The sequence below is a fragment of the Sinocyclocheilus anshuiensis genome, unplaced genomic scaffold (assembly GCF_001515605.1).
Source record: "Sinocyclocheilus anshuiensis isolate Anshui unplaced genomic scaffold, SAMN03320099.WGS_v1.1 scaffold412, whole genome shotgun sequence".
In the NCBI taxonomy this organism is placed as follows: Eukaryota; Metazoa; Chordata; class Actinopteri; order Cypriniformes; family Cyprinidae; genus Sinocyclocheilus; species Sinocyclocheilus anshuiensis.
In genome coordinates this window covers 398,965-425,789 of record NW_015558661.1, presented here as the reverse complement: position 1 = coordinate 425,789, position 26,825 = coordinate 398,965, and the positions used below count along the sequence as shown (strand labels likewise).

General features: G+C 36.9%; 2 protein-coding genes across 7 annotated transcripts in view; one reads left to right on the top strand and one right to left on the bottom strand.

Annotated features, from left to right (window-relative positions):
• Nucleotides 1-12,815, top strand: part of LOC107681154 (malignant fibrous histiocytoma-amplified sequence 1 homolog) — a 30,918-nt gene extending 18,103 nt beyond the window's left edge. The window contains 2 exon segments of the mRNA XM_016477346.1: nt 11,761-12,137; nt 12,221-12,815. Of these exon segments, the coding sequence (XP_016332832.1) occupies nt 11,761-11,891 (131 nt within the window). The 3' untranslated portion in view covers nt 11,892-12,137; nt 12,221-12,815.
• A 2,197-nt stretch (nt 12,816-15,012) lies between these two features.
• fyb1b (FYN binding protein 1 b) overlaps nt 15,013-26,825 on the bottom strand; it is a 23,163-nt gene continuing 11,350 nt past the window's right edge. Inside the window, exons 1-19 of one of the 6 annotated variants that reach the window (XM_016477365.1) lie at nt 24,154-24,231; nt 22,141-23,080; nt 21,061-21,184; nt 20,905-20,948; nt 18,993-19,006; nt 18,868-18,914; nt 18,583-18,685; nt 18,309-18,468; nt 18,067-18,193; nt 17,524-17,543; nt 17,316-17,385; nt 16,970-17,065; nt 16,536-16,576; nt 16,385-16,445; nt 16,132-16,231; nt 15,874-16,027; nt 15,762-15,795; nt 15,641-15,669; nt 15,013-15,499 (exon numbers count right to left, since the gene is read on the bottom strand). In XM_016477365.1, coding sequence (XP_016332851.1) covers nt 15,477-15,499; nt 15,641-15,669; nt 15,762-15,795; nt 15,874-16,027; nt 16,132-16,231; nt 16,385-16,445; nt 16,536-16,576; nt 16,970-17,065; nt 17,316-17,385; nt 17,524-17,543; nt 18,067-18,193; nt 18,309-18,468; nt 18,583-18,685; nt 18,868-18,914; nt 18,993-19,006; nt 20,905-20,948; nt 21,061-21,184; nt 22,141-23,080; nt 24,154-24,201 — 2,235 coding nt within the window. In that variant the 5' untranslated portion in view covers nt 24,202-24,231 and the 3' untranslated portion in view covers nt 15,013-15,476. Of the gene's footprint in view, nt 15,500-15,640; nt 15,670-15,761; nt 15,796-15,873; nt 16,028-16,131; nt 16,232-16,384; nt 16,446-16,535; nt 16,577-16,954; nt 17,066-17,315; nt 17,386-17,523; nt 17,544-18,066; nt 18,194-18,308; nt 18,469-18,582; nt 18,686-18,867; nt 18,915-18,992; nt 19,007-20,904; nt 20,949-21,060; nt 21,185-22,140; nt 23,081-24,153; nt 24,232-26,825 lie in introns of those variants that run through there. The other 5 variants (XM_016477366.1, XM_016477368.1, XM_016477369.1 and 2 more) reach the window with 5 other exon arrangements.

Genomic DNA, 26,825 nt, shown 5'->3' with positions numbered 1-26,825 from the left:
TTATCAGTATTACAATGGTTCAAAACAGATATTAGTACTTCAATATGCTGGTTTATTAACATTACATCAGTAAATGAAATATGTTTTTTTTATTGTGAATTTAAGTCTGTAAAACCTAAAATGTTGCTTACATATTTTTAACGGTGAAGTTCTGGCAACCACAGCTGCCGGTATTTTACCGTAAATGTCACGGATTTTTTTTTACAGTGTTTGGTTCGTTCACAAAGCGTCCTGCTCCTCACTGCTGCTGCTGAATTTCAAAAGCTCTGGTTCTCTCTTTGGGGCGTCCTGCATCTCTAAAATCGATACAAATTCAACTGAGCATGATTGGCATAATGTGTCAGCCTAAGCTAGCACATACTGATGGCGGCTTGGTGGATGGCCATAATGCGTGTGGGGCCGGCAGTGATCTCATTACGGACCAGATGTGAGCATCTGTCTCGAGCCAGTCAGATGGCGGATCAAGCTTACAGCAGCCTTTTATTAACAAGATACAGATAGATAGCGATGCTAGCTTAGTTGAGTTTTTCTCAACTTGTACACAATTAATGATAATGTTCTTCAGCTGTCTTGAATACAAAGCACTTCTCAGCCATAGTCAGTAGAACCCTTTAGAATTTTCTATATTTCTGCATAAATATAACCCAAAACATCATCAGTCCTGAAAGTAGACAGAGAACTCAATCAAACAATGGAGACAAAAACATTTTGTCATTTATTAAGAAAAAATGATCCAGTGTTAAATATCTGTGAGTGGCAAAAGTATGTGAATCTTTGCTTTCAGTATCCGGTGCAGCAATAACTGCAGGTAACCTTTCTTGTAACTGCTGATATTATTTTTTTTTAAATAAAATAAATTAATTAGAGATGCTTTTGATTATTAATATTTAATGACACAATTAAAATGGAATCCAGAAAATTAAAATTCATCCAACTGAATTTGAGAGAGAAAAAAAAACATTTCATAGGGTGTTAAAATTAAAAAAAAATGTTGTTAAACTTTTACCAAAATTGCTGTTTAATATTGTAATTTTCATGATTTCAATTATTAGACATGCTTTTTGATTAATACAATTTAATCTATACTCTATACTATACTCTGTTTTAACAGTCTATACTATACTATACTATACAGAGTTAGTATAGTCTATACTCTGTTTTAACCATTAAAACAGAGTATAGACAAATTAAAACAGAAAAATCCAGAAGAATTAAAATGGGAAAAAAACAGAATTTGGAGAAAAATACAATGGAATTTGGGAAAAAAATAAAATTGATTTCAGAGGGCCCTAGTTTTACATATCACTCAGATGGTCACGTCTTATTTAAGTGGGTGGTGAGACTACAAGATGTCAAGACTGCAAGCAACCCAACACTGAGCACTTGCAATCTAGATAATGTTGTAAATTAGAGTGGGAACAATCTAGTTCTGTTTCATCATTTGTGTCTAGCTTGTTCCAGATCTGCATAAATGAAGCCCTGATCTTTGCTTACAATATTGTTTGACATCATGTTACCTTCATGGACGTCTCTGTGTGGGGTTCTCAAATAACAAAGGGAGAATAAAGAGTGCAATGAAATGTTTAGAAACATCTGGAATGGGATGAAAAAGACATCGGAATACAATTTGTGTTTGATGAAGAGGATATATGAATTGTACTCAAGAAATGTTTACAAATTCCTTAGTCCTTACTCAAGTCTGAGAATGGCCATTTGTGTGGTTATAATCAGATTTTGGTAGAGTTACTGAGAGACAGTGATATGGATTTGTCATGATTCCTTCCTCTGATTTCCCCTCATTGTCTGCAGTGAATGAAGTTTGATGGTGCTGATTTTGAGTCATTTTCCATTTCCAGTCATGATTCGTCTCACATGTCAGTCCTTCCATACACGTCCAATGACTGTTGTTATGCTTCTGTCTCACTATGGAGTCCTATGTGTTTTAAGACCCATGAAAATGACCCATAGAAGTTGGCAGTTCTTGGGTACTAGTTCTAGTGCATTTTGTTCTCTGATTTTGCAGATGAATGTAATACAGATTCATAAACAATTATATTTTAACAGTGTGTTAAAGGAACAGTCATCATTTACTTACCCTCATGTCGTCCAAACCTGTATGATTTTCTTTTTTCCATGGAACACAGAGGGACAAAGTCAGTGAATTGGATCGTTCAAAGGTCCAGGTCAAAATAATGATTTGTTCACAAATCAGATATCGCTGCTTCTTTTGTGAACTTTTTGTACTTGAAATGACAATTTTTGGTTGAATGATTTTGGTTGAACTGTCCCTTTAACTTGTGTTTTTTGTCGAGCGTATGTTAGAAATCTCTAACTTATAGTGGTCCACCCTTTAGTTAATGATTGTGTTAATTTTGCTATGTTTGATTCAACTGTTGACTTTAATACATCACTGTCGTTCTTCTTAGAGATATTTATTTAATTCTTAATGGCCGTGAACAGACCTTTGATTTCAGGGCTATTCGGTGACAGATTTCTTAAAGCACTGAGCATATGTTTAAATGGGATTCTCTTTTAACCTCAGCCGTTTGGCTTTTTCAGCAGAGCAGACAGCTGCATGGAAATCTCATCAGGACACTCGGCACTGACTGAGACATCTGAATCCAGACGGCTGTTAAGCTCTGGCTCTACATGCCGATGAATGCATGCACGTGTGACGCGTTTCTTTACATCACTGTTTATTGTTATATTATGTAGTACAGTTTTATTGTTTGTTAGGTTTGATGTAGAGGGGAAAGGAGGATTCATTTTTACTGACCAGTCATTGTCAGTTTTTTTTGGACATATATTTTTTTTAATTAGGCAATTTTTTTTTTACTTTTATAATTACTAATATTTATATTAACTAAATAAGGCCTGAGAGATAAAACGATTGTTTTTCTTCCATGTGCAAAATAAAAAGTACTGAATTTTGAGTGCGAAATTTAAAACAAATTATTTACCAATTTTATTCATGCTTATGAAAAATAGGAGATAAACAGTGTTTGATGAATGTTCAGAATCCAGAATATTTTATATATTTAGGTGGAGCTGGGATGCTCCTTCCCCAGCTCTACCTGTGATGGATACATTTTCTATGATAATGGCAGCAGTTATTCATCAAATGATGATCAAATGATGGAAAAGAGCATTATAACCATGTGTGTGTATGTGTATATATATATATATATATATATATATATATACACACAATGTATATATATATATACACACAATGTACATATATATATATATTTATTATGTATATATGTACTCACAATCAGCAGACACAATTAAATTTTAGTGAATTCCCCCCAGAATATTTTATATATTTTATCCATCAGAATTTGGCCATAAAAAGTAAGCTTAAATAATATTGGTTATTTAGTATTTTTCTCTTTATACATACATACATACATACATACACACACACATATATATATATATATATATATACATACATATATATTTTAATATAAATATTTCTGTTTCAGTTTATACATAATCTATTATGTTTTTTTGTTTTATTTGGAAATTGACCTTGAACACATCAGCAGAAATGGAGTTTCAGATAAAGTTTTGATGAAATTTCCTTTTGTGCTCTGATGAATTTGCAATTCCGTTATGACCACATTCTTAGGGGAAAAGACTATTTCAAGTCTATCTTTGTGTCAGCATAAGTTGTGTGTATACGTGTGAATGCGTGTGTGCATGGGGATGACCCTGATTCACTCAATGACGCGATTTGTGCTTTATCACTCCGAGTGATAATCCTCCGTCCGAGTCACCGGCCTTGAGTGGCTGCACACTGCTGTTCACTCTACAGTCTTGCCTGATCACTGTTTACCATCCGCCACACTGAGCTAGAGGTCAAACGGTGGGAAATGAGTGATGCATACCACCATATGTGGTGCAGAAAGACGGTTGCAGCAAATTGTCAGTTTTCCCTTGTCTTGAAACCCGGTGAGCATTTTTGGGCATCAAACATAGGTTCAAAAATTCACAAATATTCACGGCGCGGTTTTGTTTTGTAAGATTCAATAAATCAAGCTGAACTTCTGCTTGACAAGCGCTATGTCAGCTACACGCTGTTAATTCCGGAGGCAGTTTGTTTTGGCAGTACCTTTATGAATCCACATCCTCTGGACACTCGAGAAAAAGATGAAGCATTCCAGGATGTCTTTGACACAGATTTCAGACTTCACAAAGGGCTGCAGAGCGAGTCACAGCATGAGTGCGTTAAAGATAAAATAGCTTTGCGACAGTAGGGCTAGACAAGCGCTTGTCTTTTGTCTGTGTGTTTTGTGGTTGGATTCTGTGTCTAATTCAAGATGTAACAGACATACAGCTCATTGCATGTGCTTCAGTCTTAATAAAAATAACGTACATTCTTTATTTTAACTTACATCCTTTATTACATCCTTTCAATTTAGTAGGAATGCATGATATATTGGCACCATTTTATTGCTATTAATATTATCACAACAGAGATATATATATATATATATATATATATATAGATATAGATAGATAGATAGATAGATAGATAGAATATTTTGTAATAATACCTTTATATAAAATTCTCATTACCCCATTTTGCCCTATTTTTACATTTAGACAGATTACCCTTGCCACCATTAGTTATTTAAAACATTTTTTTAAAACCACTAATAATTAATTACAATTTATAAATGTAATCTAGCAAATCTTAAAATTAATATTCATTTTTTTTATACTGTTCATTGATGTTGTGATGCACACACCCACTTTTTCAGATTTATTTTAACTTTAGTGTTTTATTTGTAATTTATTTAGACAAAATATTATAGAATATTGGCCATTTATTGGTTATTTGCCATAACATGAAAATAATTATCAGTTTATCGGTATCGACCAAAATTGTCATCATAAATCATTAAACAAACCTTTTTTTTTTTAAATATGCAAAAGAGGTTTTAAAATCAATCATGAAATCAGATACTGGTATATCTGACTCAAATATTTGCATATTTCCCTTTGACAGTGTACTTCATATTGTTTTAGTTATTGAGAGTTAGTGATAGAGTATGGTTGACTGTTAATAGAACATTTGGAGCACAGAACACAAAAGATGAAGAATGTGCCACTGGAATGCAAGATTTTGAGTATGAGCAATAGACTGTAGGAGTGAAGTCGAAGCCAGACATGCCGTGTAGCAACAGTGGGCTTTGTTATGGAGATGGGCCTCATTGTTTCATTCTCTTTGCTGCTTCCTGTCCCAGCGAGTACAGGATGTTTAAACTGCAGTGTGCCCTTTTGGAAGTGTGTTTGTAGATTCAGTGTTTCTAGATTTATTGTGTAGGTAACTAATTCTCTCTAGGTTCAACTTTTTGTCCTCCCTGCCTCCAGGCATAGGACAGGTTTACCTCCCAGTAAAGAGTGTGTGAATTGTGTGTAACAGGATTAGGCCTCCATTTCATTATTGAAAAGCCTTGGCCTTTCTCATGGTGTTGGGTGGCAGTGTTTCACCTGTTATTGTTAATGTAAGAGCAGAGGTGAGTGTTTGTATTGATAGCTTACAGTAGAAGACATTTCGGTAGGGACAAAGAGATGCCTTTCAAGGAAAGGGTTACTTCCCAATATACATACAAATTTAAACAAATTGCTATATATTTCATTAGTTGTTGTTACACTTCTTTCTCAAGCAGTGAAAGTAGAATTAGTCCATTCACTGTCATTCTGCACCCTGGCTCTCATTAATAAGTAATAATTGTGGACTGAAGCGAGTCAGCTGACCTGACCTTGACATGACGGCAACATTGCCACCCCGGATGTTTGGAGTTTAAGGCTACGTTTACATGACAACGATGTAGTCAAAAACAGAAAAGTTTTTCCCTTGCGTTTTTAAAAAGTTTCACGTATACACGACAACGTTTTCAAAACCGAGCTGTATTACGTATGCCAGGCCAGTAGTTGGCGCTGTCACCTTGTTAGTAAACAGTACCTGTAGGGAAGTGATGATTATATGTTGTATATGATGCGTCTCCGCTGTTGGTTGTAATATTGGTGAAGTAAATCCACACTTTGCTGAAGAAGCGTTAGCAAACTCTTGAGCAGCAACAACAATACCATGTACTCTTCGTGCTTGCCTTTAAAATCGACACGTACTGCGCATGTCTACATACCTAACACGTGCTACGCACTCCCATTACGTCACCGTTTTTCAAAGATTTCCGTTTTGGGTGTTTACACAGAAACGACAACGGTGCCGTTTTCAAAAACTTCCACTTTGAAACCTGTTTTCAAAAATATGCGTTTTCAAGCCATGTTCACACGTACACAGGTATCTTTATAAACTGAGTTTTTCCTTCTTCCGTTTTAAAAAAAATCTCCGTCCACATGAAAATGCAAACGCATGCTATGAAGCACTGTCAAGAGCATGCCAAACCAACAGGTGGCGATATAATCTCAACCGTAAAGCCACGTTGGCCAATCAGAAGCCTGAAAAAGTTTCCAGTAGACGGAGATAACAAAAACTCCCTGATCGGTTTCAGTGAACTGGTGCTGCGTTTGCGTGTGGACGAATGGCCTAACTGTGTAAAAAAAGCTGCTGTTTTAAAAATAACCGTGTTCGTGTGGACAGGGCATCAGTCCCCAAAACGCTGTTGTCATGTAAACGAACAGGCAAAACGCATAAAAAGTTTCCCGTTTTTGGCTGAGGGAAGTCTAATGGGTCATGGGGGTGGAGGGAACCCCTACAGTGCAATTATGTGGCCAGCAGTCTCACCACTGATCTACCTGACCTGTTTTTATTACTTATTAACTCGTTCTATCAAGAAGAGGAACTTCTGATCATTTAGAGATGTTTTAAAATGTTTTACACATATCGTGTGTTGTTAACATGCACAATAGAGATAAGATACGTTTTACTTCCACAATTGAATGTATTTTGTAGTCAAACAGGCTGTTGTATGAGCAAAGTGGATGGTGTTTATTTAATAGATTGATTAGATTGTGAAAATTGGGTGTTACATCAAAAATGGAAATTATTTAGCTGATTTGTAAGGAGACCTTTTCAAGAGGTACATGTTTGTACCTAAAGGGTACAAACCCTTAAAGGTACATATTAGTACTTAAAGTGTACATATTAGAACCTAATAGGCACAAAAGTATACCTTTTAAAAAGGTTCTGCCCAAGTGACAGCTTTTGTACCATTATTTCTGAGAGTGTACGACGGGAAACTATATTTCCTATCATTCTCTGTAGCAGCACAAGACTGATAAAGCAGTTAACATACATAATGTCTAGGCATGCAAAGTCCAAAGCGCGAGGAAAATCTGCGCTGATACAGTCGTCAGTTGCTCAGTCACATTTTTATGAATTTTTACAAGGTATGTGACAATGCAATACGTACGACGTATTCTTTTGTCAACAAAAATAAGCATTGAGGTCTTCCTGCGCATTTCCGCCAAAATAAAAGTTTTAAAAGTAAATAAAAGTAAAACTCGAAAAACCGTATTCGGCCTTCGGCCCAGTGTTTAATTTTATTCGGCTTCGGCCAAGAATTTTAATTTCGGTGCATCCCTAGTAATGTCGTAAATCTAGCAAAGTTTTTTTTTTTATGTTTTAATTTTTTAAACATTTAATGTCCCTTTATAACACTACTATACTTTGGGTTTTATCACCTTGGCAATAAATACAAAGTTCTGTCATGAAACTCTAGATGGCGCAGGCCAATAGGTTGTAACTTCTTTCTCAATTTGATATAATCATTTTATTATTCACATGTCGCAGCTGATTGGTTTCTTTTCACGTCAGCAGTCATTGAGCTGCTCAACATTCAAATACTTGGGAAGTGCTTGCTGTCGCAGTTGCAGCGCATTTCAGAAACCCTCCTCCTTCCCCAGCTCCACCTGTATAGATTTGCTATAGGGTAATTTCATATATGTTATATGGGGGTAATTTAGCAGCAGGAGTATTTCCTACATGCTCACAGCAGTATGTCTGTGGATGTATTGGCAGTAGCAAGTCTCAGTACTAGCATATCTATTCTGCCAAGACCAAACACATAAATATTGTCTTACCATGCTAAACTCTCAGAGTTGTCATGAAAGAAATAACAGAAAACTGTAGACTTTAAGGAAGAATGAAGAAGTGTATTGTGTCTCATATACTCACAATGAAAAAAAAAAAGGTCTGCAGAAGTCATTGTTCACTGCACAGGCCTTTATAGCTCATCATGGTTCATGGCTCTTGTGCTTTAACCATAAGCCTGCTAGCAATTCTTGCTTACTAGGTCTTGTTGTACAGTGGTATTGACTTGAAGCTTTTGCTGGGAGTGCAGTTTACCTTTTAAGGACCTGATAATGCACCTCAGAGAGCAAGAAAAAAAAAAAAAAACTATTGTGATGCACAAATGGAGAGTCTGGCAGAGGAACAAACAGGCCCGAGTGCAGAAAGGCACCTAGAAATGTTATTGAGGCCAAAAGTCAAGAAAGATGGAAGATTCTTAAGTTTTGATGCCAGGAATGACTGCGTTCCAACACACATTAGCAGAACTATAAGCCAGACTAGAGGAGGAGCAAATAACAAAGAATGAATCAGCAAGAACCTTTATTCTGTATGATTCCCATAAAGGAACTGCTGACTAATTTCCTAATCTCTGTCTACAGAAAATACATGGCGAATCAGAAACAAGACCTTTCATAATCACTGTGTGTTAACTGTTTGCTAATCTCACATAACTCTGGTTACTAGCTTATTGGCCTTCACCTTTCAGCTGAGTGACTAAGTTCAGTCTAGTGGAATTCCTCCTTTATTTAGAATTAAGGAGAGCAGGAAATCAATAGAGCTAATGGCGTAAGTGCTGTACGAGTCGGTTAATATTTAAACACACATACCTGTGGTTGTCTGTTGTTAAAACCAGAACAAACCTGATGTTATTAGGATAGGTCTGGGCAATATTAGTGGCTGATGCATTATTACATCATTAATACGGATCATATTTTTTATAGTTTATTTATAGTCTGTGGGGCTGATACTTCATGCAAGCTAAGGTAACAAATAAAGGAATCTACAGTTTCTTCAAAAAATATTTGGACTTTTAAATTTACATAAAAAAAAAAAAAATGTAGGCTTGTTGTTAAAATGTAAAATGTAAAATATCGTATTAAGCAGCATTTAGAAAGATTTTGAGGTGAATTAGAGGGGAAACAGACTTCATACTTCCACTAAAAAAATAATTTAAAAAAATGTTTAAGATTTGATTCATCATGTCTTAAAATAATACATTTATTTAAAGGGACAGTTCATCCAAAAATTTAAATTTGATGTTTATCTGCTTACCCCCAGGGCATCCAAGATGTAGGTGACTTTGTTTCTTCAGTAGAACACATATGATGATTTTTAACTTTAACCGTTGCTGTCTATCAGTCGTATAATGCATGGCAATGGTAACAAGCGTCTTTGGGCGCACGCACGGCATCCGGTGCGTGAGGTGTGCACGCGCTCTGCCGTAGTTTACGTTAATGGGTGTGTTGATATCCAGCCGAAGAGCAATCAACCATAACTTCAGGTGAGCAGGCTCAGAAGTTGGGAATACGTACATCTTGGATGCCCTGGGGGTAAGCAGATAAACATCAAATTTTCATTTTTGGGTGAACTATCCCTTTAAGTGTTGCTTTAAGTTGTCATGGAATCAAAATTGCAGTGTTTATCAATGCACATCATTGTTTTTTAATTCATGTGCCCTCATAGTCTTTAATCAAAAACATTAACGCAAGCAACAAAGATTCAAAGATCCAATAATTTCTAGTCCTGTCATACATTTTTTTTCCCCGAGAAGCCGCTGTAGTCATATATACGGCAAAATAGTGCAGAAAAGATTATTACAATTTATGTTTCATGCCTACTTTGAGTGTCTGAATACTTTTTGGGGCAAATGTATTCAATTCCCTTTAAAACATTTGGTCACAAGTAATATATACACTGTATAGAAAATATTTTTAATATTAGCGATTACCATTTTGCTGTGACATAACAATATGTTCAGAATAGTTCAAGGGTTTTTTTTCTTTCATCTTGGTTTCTTGTTTTAAATGAAAATGAGATCTGATGAAATCAAGAAGATTTTGGCTTTTTGTTTCAAAGCGAATTCAAAATCACATTGAAGCAGATGTGCAGATGACTGCAGTCTATAATCTCTCGGATTGACACATGATGTAATTCTTTGTCTTCCTGCGGTTTGTCTGATCCCCCTTAAGTACTCAGAACGTGCCCATTTGCTTACTGACTTGCTGAGTAGCACACTGGAATCCTTCATTACAGGTCTCTATTTATAGACATGGACGGCTCTCCTATCAATTCAGGCTGCTTAGGCTGGATTTAACGTGCTTGTTTTTGTAACATAGATGTTAAGAGACTTTATCACCGTCAGGTTTTGCGTCCTGAAGACGAGCTGTCATAATCTACTTCATAAAGGCATACAGATGCTCTTCTACAGTATTTCGGGAACTGGTACTGGTTCTTCAGAGGATCAGTGAGTTTTAAATTATAAATAGAATAAGCTTTAATAGCTTTAGCCCTTATTGTAAGCCATTGTGTAAGGTGGTTTATTGGGGACAGCAAGACTTCTTACACATCAGGTAAAAGCTTGTTAAACATCGCCACCATGTGGTAGATTTTGAAGGCGCTCCTATAGAACATTTGAGACAATTTGGATATAAATGGAATAATACTTTATATAAGGATGGAAATAGTAATAAACAATAAATATTTGTGTCAGTAATTCAGAATCTAGTCACCATTGGCAAAAGGATAGCTTTGTGTGAGTCCATATGCAAAAATCGGACAAGACAAACGGCTTGAATGAGAGAAAGAACTACAATCCCATGGAGCATTGTGAATGACATAATCAAAAAAGAGCTCTTATTGGTGGAGATTTGTAATGGTAATAGTAATGTCGGTTTTCACTAGGAATGCCATAATTTAAAAAAAGGTGAAATAATGTGGGCTGGTGGGTGGCTTCCAAATTTGTGGAAAAAATGACTCTTATCATATCTTATTTTTAATGAGTCAATTAAAAAGATTCATGAAATGATGAAAAGATGGATACAAATTGTATAATTTAACTTACAATATGCAAAAGAGTGGAAAAATGTTCAAACACTCCATTGAATGTCAAAGAACTTTAATAAGTATTAATAAATACGCTTTTCCTACAAAATCTGTAATTTTCTGTCACTCCTTGGATGTAGTAAAACATCAGGGTCATGTTTGTTTTTTATTCTGTCCCTGGCCATAATTCTAACCTTGAAATCAAGATTAGGCATAAAATAATGTCTTCAGAATCAATCATACATGTGCAATCTGACTGAAAATTTAACAAATAGTTGTAATCTGGCTCAGAGGAAGATATGAATCATGTCTTTGTGGTAGTTTTTCTGGAGATTATGGAACAATACAAGACTTCTTCACCTGGTTGTCGAAAGCAAAATTCCACGAAATGCATATCATAATTTGAGAGAAAGTGTGACATGCTAGAAAAAAAGAAAAAAAAACAGGCACCCCAAAATTAGTAAGAAACGAGTGTTGGATTTCATTCAGAAAATATAATGCAGGGCGGTGTTATTTATCATGTGATTCTGTAATTTTTTAATTAAAAAATCATTTTGGTGCGCCAATTATTTTAAATTCTGGAGCCCTGTAAAATCTTCTGTGAAATGTTACATTGTGTAAATCAGTGTGACTTAAAAAATTATTTTATCTTTTTGTTGGCATTATAGGTGAGCTGTTAAGCCAGCCCCGACCTGAGGGACTTACTGAGATCATCTGCTCCAAGAATGGCTCGGAGCGGGTCAACGTGGCACTAGTTTACCCTCCAACCCCGACTGTGATCAGCCCCAGTCATAAATGACATTGACTTCACCTGCACTGAATGGCCTCCACGAACCGCTGCACCTCTTTTCCCTATATCTTATATCACACATGTGCACACACACAAATATATGTGTGTGTTTGTGTGCGCCCTGCTTTCTTGTTGCCTCTGTCCTTCATCCCACATCTGAGGGGGTTGATGGACCACCGGATACCCGACAAGTGCAAAGAAGGTTCATAATGGAAGCTTGCCATTGGAGGCCGTCATATCAGGACACACTTACAGGTATAATATTTTGAAGCTACATGAAATTTGATGGATCTGTTATGTGAGATCTCCAGCTTCTGTTTTGTTCTCCTCTTTTTCAGGTGTTCAGCTCCGACTGCCAACACACGATGAACTGAAAGTATTAGAAACTGTTGCACTGACATCCTGTTTTTGTCTATGTACACCTAAAGCTTTTTCAGTCACCCTGAGCCTTCCACAATGATTTAAGCCTTTCAGTTCAATGTGAGATCAGACGTTTCTCTTCAAGTTCCCATTTGTTGCATCTCTTGGACTGAAATCTTGTGCTGCTGGGGGCCGAGTGGTTAAGCTGATAGAGAATGGAAGCTAAAGGACACTGTTTCCTCTCAGACATAAGACAGACTTTGATTAGTGAGGTTAGATGTTAGACTGATGCTTTAAATTATGTTGTATTTTAAATGCATGCCTCTAAAATGCAAAAATGATTATTAAATGACATACATGGATAAATGCACTAGCCCAGACCTCTTGAGAGGTTTAGTCTTATCAAACATAAAAGGACAGAATTGTTGGGCATAAATCTTTGACATCTATTTATTGGTTTTCTGCTCACAGACAGACACATTGTGTTAGTATTGGATAGAGATATGCAGACATTTCAAATTATTTTTTTGCAGCCAAAGATATAAAAATGTTTATCTATCTATCTATCTATCTATCTATCTATCTATCTGTCTGTCTGTCTGTCTATCTGTCTATCTACACATACACTATCTATCTATCTATCTATCTATCTATCTGTCTACACATACACATCATTTTATACCCACATACACTTGTGCTTAGACAGATAATCATACTCCATAGCATGAGGGATATTATTTTAAGATTGCCACATTGTTTCTTGCACATGTTCACACTGTCCTATAAGATGCAGTTTTGGATACATATGAGGAGGAATATTGATATACAGTCACGGATGTACAGAAATGGTACTAGTACAACAATTCAGCCAAGGATGTTTTCACTCTTGAGGTAAATTGTGTAAGCATATCTACTTAACTGTAAAGTTATTTGATAGATATTTAATACATGCTCTTTAAAAGCAGTGTCTGAATCATATTGTACATAAAAAGTGCACATTTAGGACAAAAGAAGAAGACTTTTTTTTATAAGAACTGATTCATACTTAGAAACTATTGTGCATTGTTTCAATGTTTCTTTTTGGAGAGGAGAGAATCTGCAATACGTGTAATGTTTTGTGAACAGTTGAAAAACTTTTGTAAATAGTATCTTATTTTTGTAAGCTAACAAGCTGTCACCAGTATCCCATGTTATTTACTGTGCATTGTGCATGGCTACTGTGCTCAATGTAAAATCCACAAACTGTTTTCTAAGTTATAAAGAAGTTATTCTTTCTCATTGTAGGACCACAGAAACACCAAATATAAAGGCTGGTTTCCATGTTGTTGTACTGTTGTTTTCTTTCTTTTGTTTCTCCTGTATTTGTTGTTATAACATCTTCAGAGCAATTAAGCAGAAATTATTAATAATTTATGGTGTATGATGATGTATATCTGAGTGAAATGGCTTCTCAACTGGATTTTTGTCCAGCCCTCGTGTCATCAGAGAAGAGATGTCATTGTGAGGAGGGGTTACTATTAAAGGTTACAAGTACACTTGAATTTTACTAAATTACAAGTGCACAGATAAATCATTTATATTATTTATTTAATAAACACTGCAATATTCCATAAAAATAGGATTTTTTCATAATGTTGCTCTGACATTTTTTTTGAAAGACATAAAACCTGTGTTCTTTGGGGGGGGGGCAGAAACATTATTTGTTATATAACTTGTTATACTTCCTTATACAGCCAAATTGTAGCTAAATCTGACAACAAAAATGATGTCATAACATTATTACACTCTGAAGAGCAATAGCTAAAGATATTTTGAATCAACTACAAAACTTTATTCAGAAGCCCGTAACTACCATAGACATTGAGGAGGACAGGTTGCTCCCAATACTTAGAAATGGCCAAATATATTTATTTTGTTTTTGTACTGCGCTGCTGCACTCCAATACCCAGCCCTCTGTTTGTTGTTTGGATGACAAAAATATTTAAAAGTACATTTTTTATGCTGGTCTAACACCACTAGTCAATGCCAACATGATTGAGATGGCCGATCAAATCAAAGTAGGCGGGGCTTACTGTTCACAGAAGGAGAGCGCGCCAGCGCGAAGCCGGGTTTAGCGTTGAATTAGAATGAGGTAAATTGGAAGTAACACTATGTAAACATCAAAACAACTAATATTTGACAGCTGTTTAACGATAGAAAAGTTCAAACGATCGACAGTTATATCAAGCGATGCAAACTGCTGGACATTTTTCTAAAATATGGTCGTTTTGGTATCTTTTCCGTTATGAACAAAGTGACGAGACAAGAAACATTAGGCGTTTTGCGACATATTAGACATACAGATAAGAGTTGTGTAATATGAATGTGTTCATATTTTAAAAAATAATTTGCAAATAGTTCAAAATGAACTAGAATTAGACGTAGAATTCCATAATTGTGGAGAATACTCCACAAATGGTCCTCACTGCAGAACACAAGATCCAGGGGCAGGGGGCAAGGTTGGATCCAGATCCAACTCCTCCCACCTTACATATACCTAAACCTACCCATCTCAACCCCCTAGATGTGGATCCAACCCCGCCCCCTGGATCTTTGTTCTGCAGTGAGGGGCTACTGCACAAATCTAAAAATATTCATGCGTCCACAAATCCCTCATTAACAAATAGACACAAAAACTTTGATATATTCACCATAATACAATGCCACAGATAATTATTTTCCAGACACAAAGTTTGATCAAATTTTCTGTTCGTAAATTAAGTTAACATAGATGTAAACATTGTTCAATCGACGTAATTAACACGCTGAATTTAAAATGGGTGCAAATGTGTACATTTATTAGCAAGTGATGAAAACGGTTCAGTCTTTTGCAGTGTAATATTTACAGAAACACAGGTAAATGAGAAAATTAAGACTGGTTACAAAATACTGCCTTTCACTCAGGAACAAAAATGAGTCTTAGAATTAGTTTCAGCTTGATTTATCAAACACATGATAGGAAAAAGAAAGTGAAAGTCTTTGAAAACCTATATTTTGAGGCCAATGGGCAAGAAGCCATTTATTTTTACTGAGGCAAGGTAAGTATGATATCATGATGGCACTAGGCTGTTTATTTCAACCTAATACTACATGTGTCTATACAATAAATATACTCAACATCAACAACCAAGAAGATAATCAGCGCCAGAAACAATAAGCTGCACCAGAAGATGAGATGATGATGGTGTGAGGTCTTCAGTCGTTGTCATAGATGCAGTCTGTAAAAGTGTTAAGTGATTATTTATCTGTTTTAATAATAAGGTCTGCATTCTGCCAGTTTTAAATTACATCCCATCTAGTAGGAGAATTAATATTTTAAATTTTCACATAATGTTTAGGTTAATGAATTTGCTACGTACCATCTCCAATGTCATCATAGACCTCATCACTAAAAAAAAAAAAAGTAAAAAATTTCGTTTTGCATATATTCACACATTGACAAAACAATTTACAAAAAAAAAAACTTTCCGAGTTGCTTACTCTGTTTGGATGTTGCTGGCTGAGACATATCCAACTGAAAAGTAAATTTTACAATGTCATCATTACTAATGCTTGTCCTGGTGTAGGTCAAATCTCATGTAATATCACTTACATTTGCCCTCCTTGTTCCTACAGATGAATTTGTCAGGGTCAGATTTGCTGATGACATCCACAGTCTCCCCAGCTTGTACAGTCAGGTCTTTCCCACTTCCCTTCTTACTGGTGGCAATCGTTGCTTGATGAAGCACCTGAATCTCACCATCGTACTGGTAAAGTAAATGCCAAATTGTTTGCTTATAAATTCAATCAAGAAAGCACTCAGTGTTTACAGGTCACTCAGCATAATGCCATACTGTTATTTGATACGCACCTTAAACTTTTTTCTAAATTCCTTTTCTTTTTCCTCTAACCTTTTTTGCTTTTTTGGGTCCTCATGCACTTTGGTCACCTTAGATATCATTTGAGGAAGGCTGCGATAATGAAATATCATTATCATCAAGACAGGCTGATTTAAATGTGCTAATATACAGTAGAGTAGTACATTTTAAGAGTAAAAGTCTTTACATTGCATCATCCTGTTTTACATCATTAATGGTAAATCACTTAAGGTAAGTCCTGTTTACCTGCTAGGTGATGGAGCGGGAGGGAATGAATCAACATCATCATATATGTCTTGGGAAGCATCTGTGTTGTAAAGACATTTGAAGTGAAAAGAATTCAGTCGGTTTCATAGTTAATTGGAAGGCGTGGTATAGGAATAAAAATCATTTTTACCTTGATTACCTTCAGGTGTAAATTGTGGAGGGGGAGGAATGCTGAAACAGATTGTTAGAAGTATATCAATATTTGATAATTTTATGGGCAAAAGCCACTCAACTGATTTCATTTAAAATTGAATCATTTTCTGTAAGAAAAAAAAGCAAAATCAAGGGAGGTTGAAGTCTTGGGAAAAGGACACAGCAATATTAAATCATCCACATCTAGTAATGTTATAGTTAGAAACGATTAGAAAAGCATTAATAACAGGAGACTCAGAAGAATTTCCTTGAAGGAGCTATTTGGCATTTTCGCACAGATCGGATTGATTGTGAAATGAACCATTAATCAGTTTGCTTTGTTAGAACAAATGGTTGCAGTTGTAAATGCAATTGTGATTGGAAATCAAAAAGTAACATTGTCTGATTCCATCTTACTAATGTAAAAATTACTCGTTATTGTGGACTTGGCTTTTTCTCCAGTCAACCGAGCTTTTGAGCATGTCCAAGAAGTTGCGCGGTTTTAAGAGAGACCTGGGATCTCCAGTGCTATGGTTTCAGAGGAATGTAGTATGGGTGAGACAGATCCATAATACGAGTGGCCAAACAACAAATCCAGTAATACAGACACACACATACAGTATAATGCACACAGTTTGCAAACCTTATATATTATATTATATTATATTATATTATATTATATTATATTATTATATTCTCCAAACTCCAAAAACAATATATTATATTATATTATATTATATTATATTATATTATATTATATTATATTATTTGTTCTTACCTGATTGGATTAAGATTGGAATCGGGTATATCATCATACAAATCATCATCTGGTGGTGGAGGTAGAACAACTATAAACAGCAGAGGGCAGACTTGTTCAAGTATCACCTCTCAAAATGAGACTGTTTCTTTTACAGTTACTACTTAAAGTATTAAATAAACCTTACAGTCAATTAGTTGGAAAAAGGATTAGTTGTATTAAAACTTACCCCGCTGCCCATTCATATTCCTGAAATATGAAAGAGAAATATAAATTCTCTGTAACACTTTAGTATAGGGACCAATTCTGATTACTAGTTGCTTATTATCATGCCTATTATTAACATATTGGCTGTTTATTAGTGCTTATAAAGCACATATTCTGCATGGCCATATTCTACATCTCTAATCACATCAATACACTCTAAAAAATGCTAACTAACTACCTTAGTAATTATTAATAAGCAGCAAATTAGTAGTTTACTCAGGCAAAAGTCGTAGTTAATGGTTTGCTAGTACCGAGAATTGGAGCTTAAAATAAAGTGTGACCAAATTCTCATATAAATCCGAAAAGCAGTATTTGCTTCTGTGTAACTTCTAATTAAACTTTCTTGACTTTTTAGACTGGACAAGAGACTAGAAAAGTGCTTAAAGTGGCATCTAGATCAAATCTGCCTTTTCACATTATTAGTTATTAGTAAAAATCTTTGGAGTTCTGCAGAATCAATTTAAATGTGTTAAAAAATTTTTTTGGAAGTGTTACAGGCTCTTACAATTGTTCATCCATAGATTCTACGTCATCGTACACCTCTTCATTTTCCAAGCTATGAGGAAGAGACAGGCCTTTATTCTTCAAGACGCTGAAGTCGATCTCGACCATTTCCGTTTTAACATAGCCAACTGGAATATAGAGAAATGACAACTTCATCTTTTCTCAGAGGATCAGTGACCAGTTCGCATCAAATATATATATATATATATATATATATATATATTTTACAGTGTGAACTCTTACATGATCCATCTTGACTCCGGCCCAACCATTTGCCCTCTGGATTATCAGTGATTCGAATGATATCAATTGACTCGCCCTTCTTAATGGAAAGGTCATGTTTCCCACCCTTACAGTCAGCTTTAGCTTTTACCTGATGAATAACCTGCAGGGGGGTTGTTATCTGAGGAAAGAACAAACCAGGTAAACAATCCTTTATAATCACCATGAACCAGTAGAGTAAACCTCAATAACTAGTTGTTGTGTAATAAGTGCTAAATATACATATATTACTTACTTTAAACTTCTTAATTGCATCTTTCTCTTTTTTCTCCCGTTCTTTCTGATTTTTAAGTTCTTTTTCTTGCTTTTTCTGAGGTTGACCTGGCTCTGCAGCAGACCTGTGGCAAAGCGGACCATTAAACATTTATTAGCACAAAACACAAGTGAACACTGCAGAACATGAAATTAACCATTTGATTATTGGCAGCTAAAATTTTTGTATCACTCTGTTCCAGGTGGGTGAGGTGACCGCTATACCTCACCGACAGTGTCAGCAATAATAGAACTTAAAATGTCTTACCTACTATCATCAAGATCCTCATATATATCACCATCACTTCCACTTCCCTAAAAGAGGTGAGACATGAGACAGTGCACCACAAACTTTCTAAAAAAGTATTTGTATGCCTTCACTATGTTTCTTACCTCGTTTTTCTGGCCTATAATTATAAAATGTGAGAAAAAAGTATTTAAAATTAGTAAGAATTGGATTACATAAACTATTGAGCTTCTATCAATTTAAAATATGGAAATACAATTTGAGTTCAATTACTGAAATAAATGAACTTTTCCACGACATTCTAATTTATTGAAATGCACCTGTATATACTGTATTATATATATGAAAAGTTCATTTGCAAAAACAGATAACTCCATTTGTATTTATTTTCAGAAATCATGTTTTTTATTGTGCAGTCCAAGTAATATCAATCAAACTGCAGTTGGGTTGTTTTGATTAAGTAATAACTTAAACAAAAACAGGTAACTTACAAAATAAGTAAGCAGAAAAAATCAGTAGTTTATGAAAAAATCTTGGAAAAAGTTGCAGTTTTTTGACAGAAATATTAAGCAGTACAACTGTTTTTAGCATTGATAAAAATAAATCGGCAAATCAGAATGTTAGAATGATTTCTGAAGGATCATGTGACACTGAAGATTGGAGTAATGTCTGGGGAAAATTCAGCTTTGCATCACAGGAATAAATTAAATTTTTAGAATATTAAAAAAGAAAACAGTTCTTTTAAATATTTAAAGGGGTGGTTGATTGCGATTTAACTTTTTGAACGTTAGTTAGTGTGTAATGTTGCTGTTTGAGCATAAACAATGTTTGCAAAGTTACGACGCTGAAAGTTCAATGCAAATGGAGTCTTTTAAAATTATGGCAGTTTAATGCCTACAAAAACGGCTCATAGGGACTACAACGAGTGACGTCACAAACCCAGAAATGTACATAAACCCCACCCCCGGGAACATGCAACAAAGGGGGCGAGGCCATACTGCGCTTCTTTAGAGAAGAGGAAGAGATGTTGCCATGCCATCAAAACTAGGGGAGCACGAAAAAATCTGTTCATATATGAATCGCGATTCTGTTTTCTAATGATTCTAATGGATTCACAAGTTTCAAAATCAATGTTCTAAAGCAGCGGTTCTTAATCCTGTTCCTTGCGTCCCCCTGCTCTGCACACGCTCTGCTCTGCATCTCTCTCTCTCATTCAGATCATCAGCTCACCAGCTCAGCTCCAACAATGAACTGTTCCAATTATACACTTTATGTGTATAGACAGATAGATAGATATTTTTCACATAGCTATGAGAAGCGTTAAACATGGACGCGCATGCAGTTGCCATGCTGTATTAAAGCATTAATCAGGATAAAACCGTATATTAGAAGCTAACAGAAGCAGTAACAAATAACAGCATATCTAAAAGTATGAGACAACAACAAACAAAAAACATACCATTAAGAGCCGTGTGCTTGTACAGGTTCTGCGCGATCCTCTTCACTAATATCCTCTGCATCTCATTTGGGCTCAAATTGATAAGCAATATTGACGATGCCATTATTTACAATACAACACCGGGTATGGGGTGAGGTGAGGGGCATAACGATTAGACGCGCACTAGGTGGTTTAGCGAATCACAACAGACTGGGCCAGCTAACCAATCAGAGCCTATTGCCTATTTTTGAGGGAGGGGCTTCATAAAAACAGGAAATCATCAGCGCGTTTATAGGAGAAGGGACAGAGCGGTGTAGAATAAAGGTAAATTATGTGAAAAATAGTGCGTTTTTATCGCCTATTTCTGAGGGAGGGGCTTCATAAAAGAAGGAAATGATCAGCGCGTTTCTCAGAGAAGGGGCAGAGTGGTGTGGAATAAAGATAGATTATGTGAAAAATAATGCGTTTTTAAAAAACGAAGCATTAACACATGTTAGACTGCACCCCATAAACACAATCAAGCCTAGAAAAAGCACAGTCAACCACCCCTTTAAATTTTCACTGTATTTTTAAATGCAGTGTTGCGAGTATGGTTGTGTTAGTGAATATATAGGTCTTACCCATTCTAAAGCTATCCACATCATCATAATGTTCATCTTGAATTCTGCAGACAGATATAAGGATGTGAATTACCACCAAATTCAGATGTTAAAGAAATTGTCATAACCTGAATCATTCAGTCACAGTGCTAAGTGAGGCATTTCTGTGGTACTCACATAGGTCCTGGATGTCGTGGGGGCAGGTTGGGACATAAGGGTTGAGAGGGCAGGGGTGGAGGCGGCTGACTACTGGGGTGAGAGGCGGGTGGGGGAGGGGGAGTTACATTCTTTGGTCCTGGACCTGCAAGAAAATAGTTAACCTCATGACCAGTTCACCCAAAATGTCAATTCTGTCATCATTTACTCACCATCATGTCATACATTTTCATACCTGTATGACTTTCTTAGCCTTTCAGAACTCAAAAGAACCCTACTGACTTACAATGTATGGACAAAAACACTCTTTGAAATTCATACTTTGGTGTTCCACAGAAGAAAGAAAGTCATGCAGGTTTGAATTTTTATTTTTGGGTGAACGGAAGTTTCACACGGTGCTAAGGGCAAAACCTGGTCCTATACAGGATCTCACCATTATCACAAGTTAAAAATGAAAGCTATCTCTAAAACTATGTTCCTATTTTAAATTAGCTTCCCCGTTTTTTCACTGACTTCAGCTCTCAAGTGAAAAGAGAAACTCAAATGAGGAAGTTAGCTCAGCACATGCAGGAAATCTTGAATTTCCAATATTTTGTTATTGCTGTTCGATACCACATGCATCTAAATGTTCGTTTCATGATGGTGCGCTCTGATGCCGATTAACATGCTGTGATAATATATTGTGTGTTAACAATAAACACAATATATTAAAAAACTAAAGATCAAAGACAAGTATGTTGCACGGTGTCAAAGTGCATAAATGATACAGTCATGTGATGTTCCTCATTTGCACTTAAATTACTGACTAAGATATGCATCTGCTCACAGTTTCTCGTCTTTATGGCTTTATGGTGCTTATTATATTGTGCAGGCTTGCTAACGGTCTCAGAGGAAAGCAGAGCAGTCACAAGCAAAACCACGGAAACCACTTTGACCCAAAGTCTACTCTACTGTGCTTGTGTATGAGCAGTGGCTGTTTTGCGTACAAAGTCTTTGTGGCTTTGATGTGACTGATGAAGTGCTTACTGCTTATTGTTTTGTTACCTCAGATGCTGCCATACAGAAAGCTTGCGCATTTTGTGCTAGACAGGCAGTACTCACTCTCTGTTGTAGCCTCTGAGCCCTTCTTGAACTTCTCAAGGTTGACTTTGGGTGGTCTGTTGGGTTTGGCAGGAGCGCTGCCCAAAGCATAGGTATTGGGTAAAGGTTTCTTCTTGGGCGCCGAAGGATCATCGTTGGCTGTCTGTATAGGAGGTCCAGATGATTTTCTTGTGATGATGGGTTTATTAGGCGCTACAGGCTTTGAGACTGACTCATTAGCACTTGGTACTTTAGCACCTTCTTTAACGCCTTCCTCTTGTTTGATGAAGCTGTTTTTAACACGGAAACTTGATGGTTTCACATGAGATACTATGGAAGGTTTTGCAACAGACTCCACGTTGCTGCTTTCCTCCGGCTGCTGGCGTAGCAAAGCCATGGTGCTTTTCGGTTTGGGTGCTGATGGCATTTTCGGAGGAGTGGGATTAGGGCTAGTGCTGTTGTCTTCAGCTTTCGGGGCATCTTTGACCCAGGGTGGTTTTGCCATAGGGGCCATTGGCTTTGGACTTGTTACCTTTGAATCATTCGCCATGATGCTTGAAGGAGGCTTCTGTAGTGGCACCTTTGGGAATGGGACCTTTGGAGTCTCAGAGTACTGGGACGAGTCTGGTGGTTTGGGTTTAACAGGAACTTTAAAGTTGACTTTGTTGTTCTCTTGTGTGTTTTCAAACCTAGTCCCAAAAGCTTTTAACTTCGGAGGTTCGTGCATGTCTGGAGCGCTTCTAGCTGTGTTGACTGTGCTCTTAGGTTTAGGGGCAATTGAGGTAGTAGTTACTCCACTGGATAAGCTACTTTCAAGAACAGGCTTCTTAGTAGCCACCGCTGGGCCTGAAGACAAGGTGGGCTGGACAGGTGGTTTTGGACGAACACCTGGAGTCCCTTCCGTAGATACACTTCCTGCTTGGAAACGAGCCATGATAGCTTTTACGTCGGACTTGTTGTCCTGCAAGTAAAGATTGAAAGTCAAATTTTGAGGAACCAAGACAAACCTCGGTAGAGTGTATACATCCGCATTTGTGTTCTCGTCATTCTGGTTTAGCTTTTACCTGTTTGTGATTACTATTATACATCATAGGTTTTGTTACATTTAAATGTATGTATTTTATGACACTTTTATCCAAAGCGATTTACATTAAATTCAGCATTTTTTCAGTTCACTCCCTTGGATTCAAAAATCATGAACTTGGCACCATAAAAAGTGTTGTTTTGAGAGCAAAAAATGACAAAGAAAGCAGATGAAAGTGCACCACCATGAGCACTACGAGCCGACGCTCTAACAAATATGATATTTGGTCACGCAGTTTTCATGGTTTGACCAAAACTAGTCTTCACTGCATTACCAATGTGTGGCTCAATTGCAATTGCATAGTTCAGTTGGGAAACAATGTTTCGTAAAACTCTTTCAGAGGTTTCCTTCCTATAGGCCTCTACAATTCATAACCAGGATAGACTACAATGAAGGGTTTCGGTTAATTCGTTAATTTGGTGTGGAGCGTCAACATTTCTTAATTTCTTCTTCAAGCCTTTAAAAGTCAATAAAAACATATATCATAACATATCTTGCTCACATTGTTCATTGATAAGCATGCCTAAGATTGGTTGGCAATTTAAAGCAAATACAATATAATCTGTCCACTTTAAAAAATATTGAAAAATATATATTTATATACAATATGAATAATACTAGGAGTAATATTAGGAAATACTACAAACTTGACATCAAAGCAGTGTAAAATACTAAATCTCAAGCTTACATACTTCCAATGTCTGTCTTATTGAATGTGTGTTCAATTTAGATTTTTGAATTAGGGTTAAGCGTATGTCAGGTGCATTTCTTTTGATTTATTGAACTGTCAATTGATTCTCTACAAAGATTTATCAGACTTATGCTCATTACTTTGAATAAGCCAGCTGAGCTGTCTGTCTAATAAATCGAGTAAAACATGTAAATAAAACAGAGATATTTGACATGTAAGTCACATTGCAAGTTAAAGATATCTATAAAATATCTTTTACCTCTGATTCTGGGTCTTCAGTACAACTTAGCATACTTGATTTCTCCATCAGAGCTGTTTGTAGTCAACTGCACTGAACATGAGAACTGTCTGTGATCACACAGGAACTGAGAGCATTTATCATACCAAATTAGCAGGAAGTCGCTACGCTCACTATATAGTACTCATATACAAAAGAATAAATAGATGAAAAGAAAATACTTTTTTTTTCTAACAGTATATATATAATTTGTGATAGATGTGTAGGCCACAGTGAAATACAGGATACAGCAAATGAAATGTTATTTTATAACCATAAAATAACTTTAGTTTTAAAGCCCGTTTGTCAACTGGTCGTCATTCAAATTTAACGCAATTGGATGCAAATCTCTTTCTGGAAAAAAAAAAACGTCATTTATGTGTCTGCAATATGTTCCTGATGTGTAACCTAGCTATTTTTTTTCCGGATATCTCAAAGCTACATGTCTTTGTTCTGACAGAAACACAATCCTCTGGACCAGTGTGAACATGTCTAGCGATACCAAGCCATAAATGAGAGACTCTGGGTGACGTGTGTGACGCACCCTTGGTAACGAGTGTTTGAATCAGGACAGACCTCTCACCAGGAAGAGCTGATAAGCTCTGGACTAGCTTCTAATGTGACTGGCCTGACCCAGAGGTACACACTGTGCTGTTGACTCACTGAGCAAAAAAAGAGAAACTGTTAGACACAGGAACTAACATTGGTCAACCAATTACAATATCACTATGCTCTTGACACGCAACAGCACTGTAGACTTTTCTCACAAGTAAATTTCAGTTGTTTTAAACCACATACATCACTTCTGTATATGGATATACAGTAAAGGCAACACTTTTTTTTTCAAATGTATGATGGCATATATATTCTATATTTGCATTGCTGTAAAAAAATATCCTGTTCAATTTTGCAGTAAAAACAGCAGCTGTGGTTGCCAGAAACTTATGTATAGATGATGCACAGGGTCATACACTAAAGACAAAACACCATGGTAACTCACATGACATTAATTTAATGCAATAAACAAAACTGAAATAACTAAAATAAACTAAATCAATAAACTAAATAACTGATATAACAAAAAACTTCCCAGTGTACATTACTGATTGAAACAAAATTATTTAAAGAAAAATCAACTTACAATTAATCAAGTTAAGGTTTTTACTGTAGCATTTTTACAGTCTTTCTCTGTAAAAAATACCAACATATTTACAGTGACTTGCATCTTGTTGTTATAGAAGTTGCATCTTGTTTAAGTTTGTTAGGTTTTAAATGGTAAGACAATAGACTGTTCAAAATGAAGACAAAAAGTATAGGTGTGGTGACATTAGACTTTGCTCCATGCACATGCATGAGAAAATGGGACAGTGGAAAGTTGATATTTTGTGAACTCTGATCGGAAAATCATATGGTAACAGTTTGATATCTTAGCTCAACACAAAGAATTCAAACTTGAAAGCTCGGGATTTGTAGTTTTGTGAGAAAATTGAGTCATCATTTATTTTATTTTTTATTATTGATTATGATGTTATTTAGTTTAGAATTTCACTATTCTGTTTATCCTGTTGCCCATATTCACTGTTGTCACGATCTCTCTGGGAGGAACGAGGAGACGCAGGAGAATACTTCAACATAGATTTTTAATCAAACAAGCAAGGGGTAAATACTGGAACTCAAGGATGACATATAACAGCGGACTCAGACTCAGGGAAACACAGGGTTTAAATGCAAGGGGAAAACAAGATAATTAATCAGACACAGCTGGATACAGATTAACACAATGAGGACAGGAACAGGAAACATGACATGAAACTAAATGGGAACATACACGTGACATTACTCCCCCCTCCCGGAAGGCGCGTCCCACGCCATAACAATACCACCGGGGAGTGGGGGTGGGCGCCCTGGAGGCTGGATCAGGGAGCTCCGGGAGCCATGGCGGAGCAAGCAGTTCAGGTTGCCATGGTAGAGCAGGGGACTCAGGAGGCCATGGCGGAGCAGGCAGTTCAGGTTGCCATGGCGGAGCTGGTAGCTCAGGAGGCCATGGCGGATCAGGGGACTCAGGAGGCCATGGCGGAGCAGGCAGTTCAGGTTGCCATGGCGGATCAGGGGACTCAGGAGGCCATGGCGGAGCAGGCAGTTCAAGTTGCCATGGCGAAGCAGGGGACTCAGGATGCCATGGCGGAGCAGGCAGTTCAGGTTGCCATGGTGGATCAGGGGACTCAGGAGGCCATGGCGGATCCTCCGTGACCTTAGCCGGCTCGGCCACCACGGCCGCGGGCATATGTCCCCCAAATTTTCTTGGGGAAAACTAGGTATCCTGGGGGTCGCTCAGGACGAGCGGGCTCAGGCGGGCGCTCAGGACGAGTGGGAACTTGAGGACGCTCTGGAGGAGCGGGCACTGGGCCTGGAGCCGACACTAGAGCAAGCTCTGGGGCTGGAGCCGACACTGGAGCGAGCTGGGAATCAGGAGCCCTCCCCAGACTTAACGGGGAATCAGGAGCCCTCCCCGGGCTGAACGGGGAAATGGGAGCCCTCCGTGGCCTTAACTCGGGAACTGGAGCCCTTCCTGGGCTATACTCGGGAACAGGGGCCCTTCCTGGGCTGAACGGGGAAACAGGGGCCCTCCCTGGGCTATACTCGGGAACAGGGGC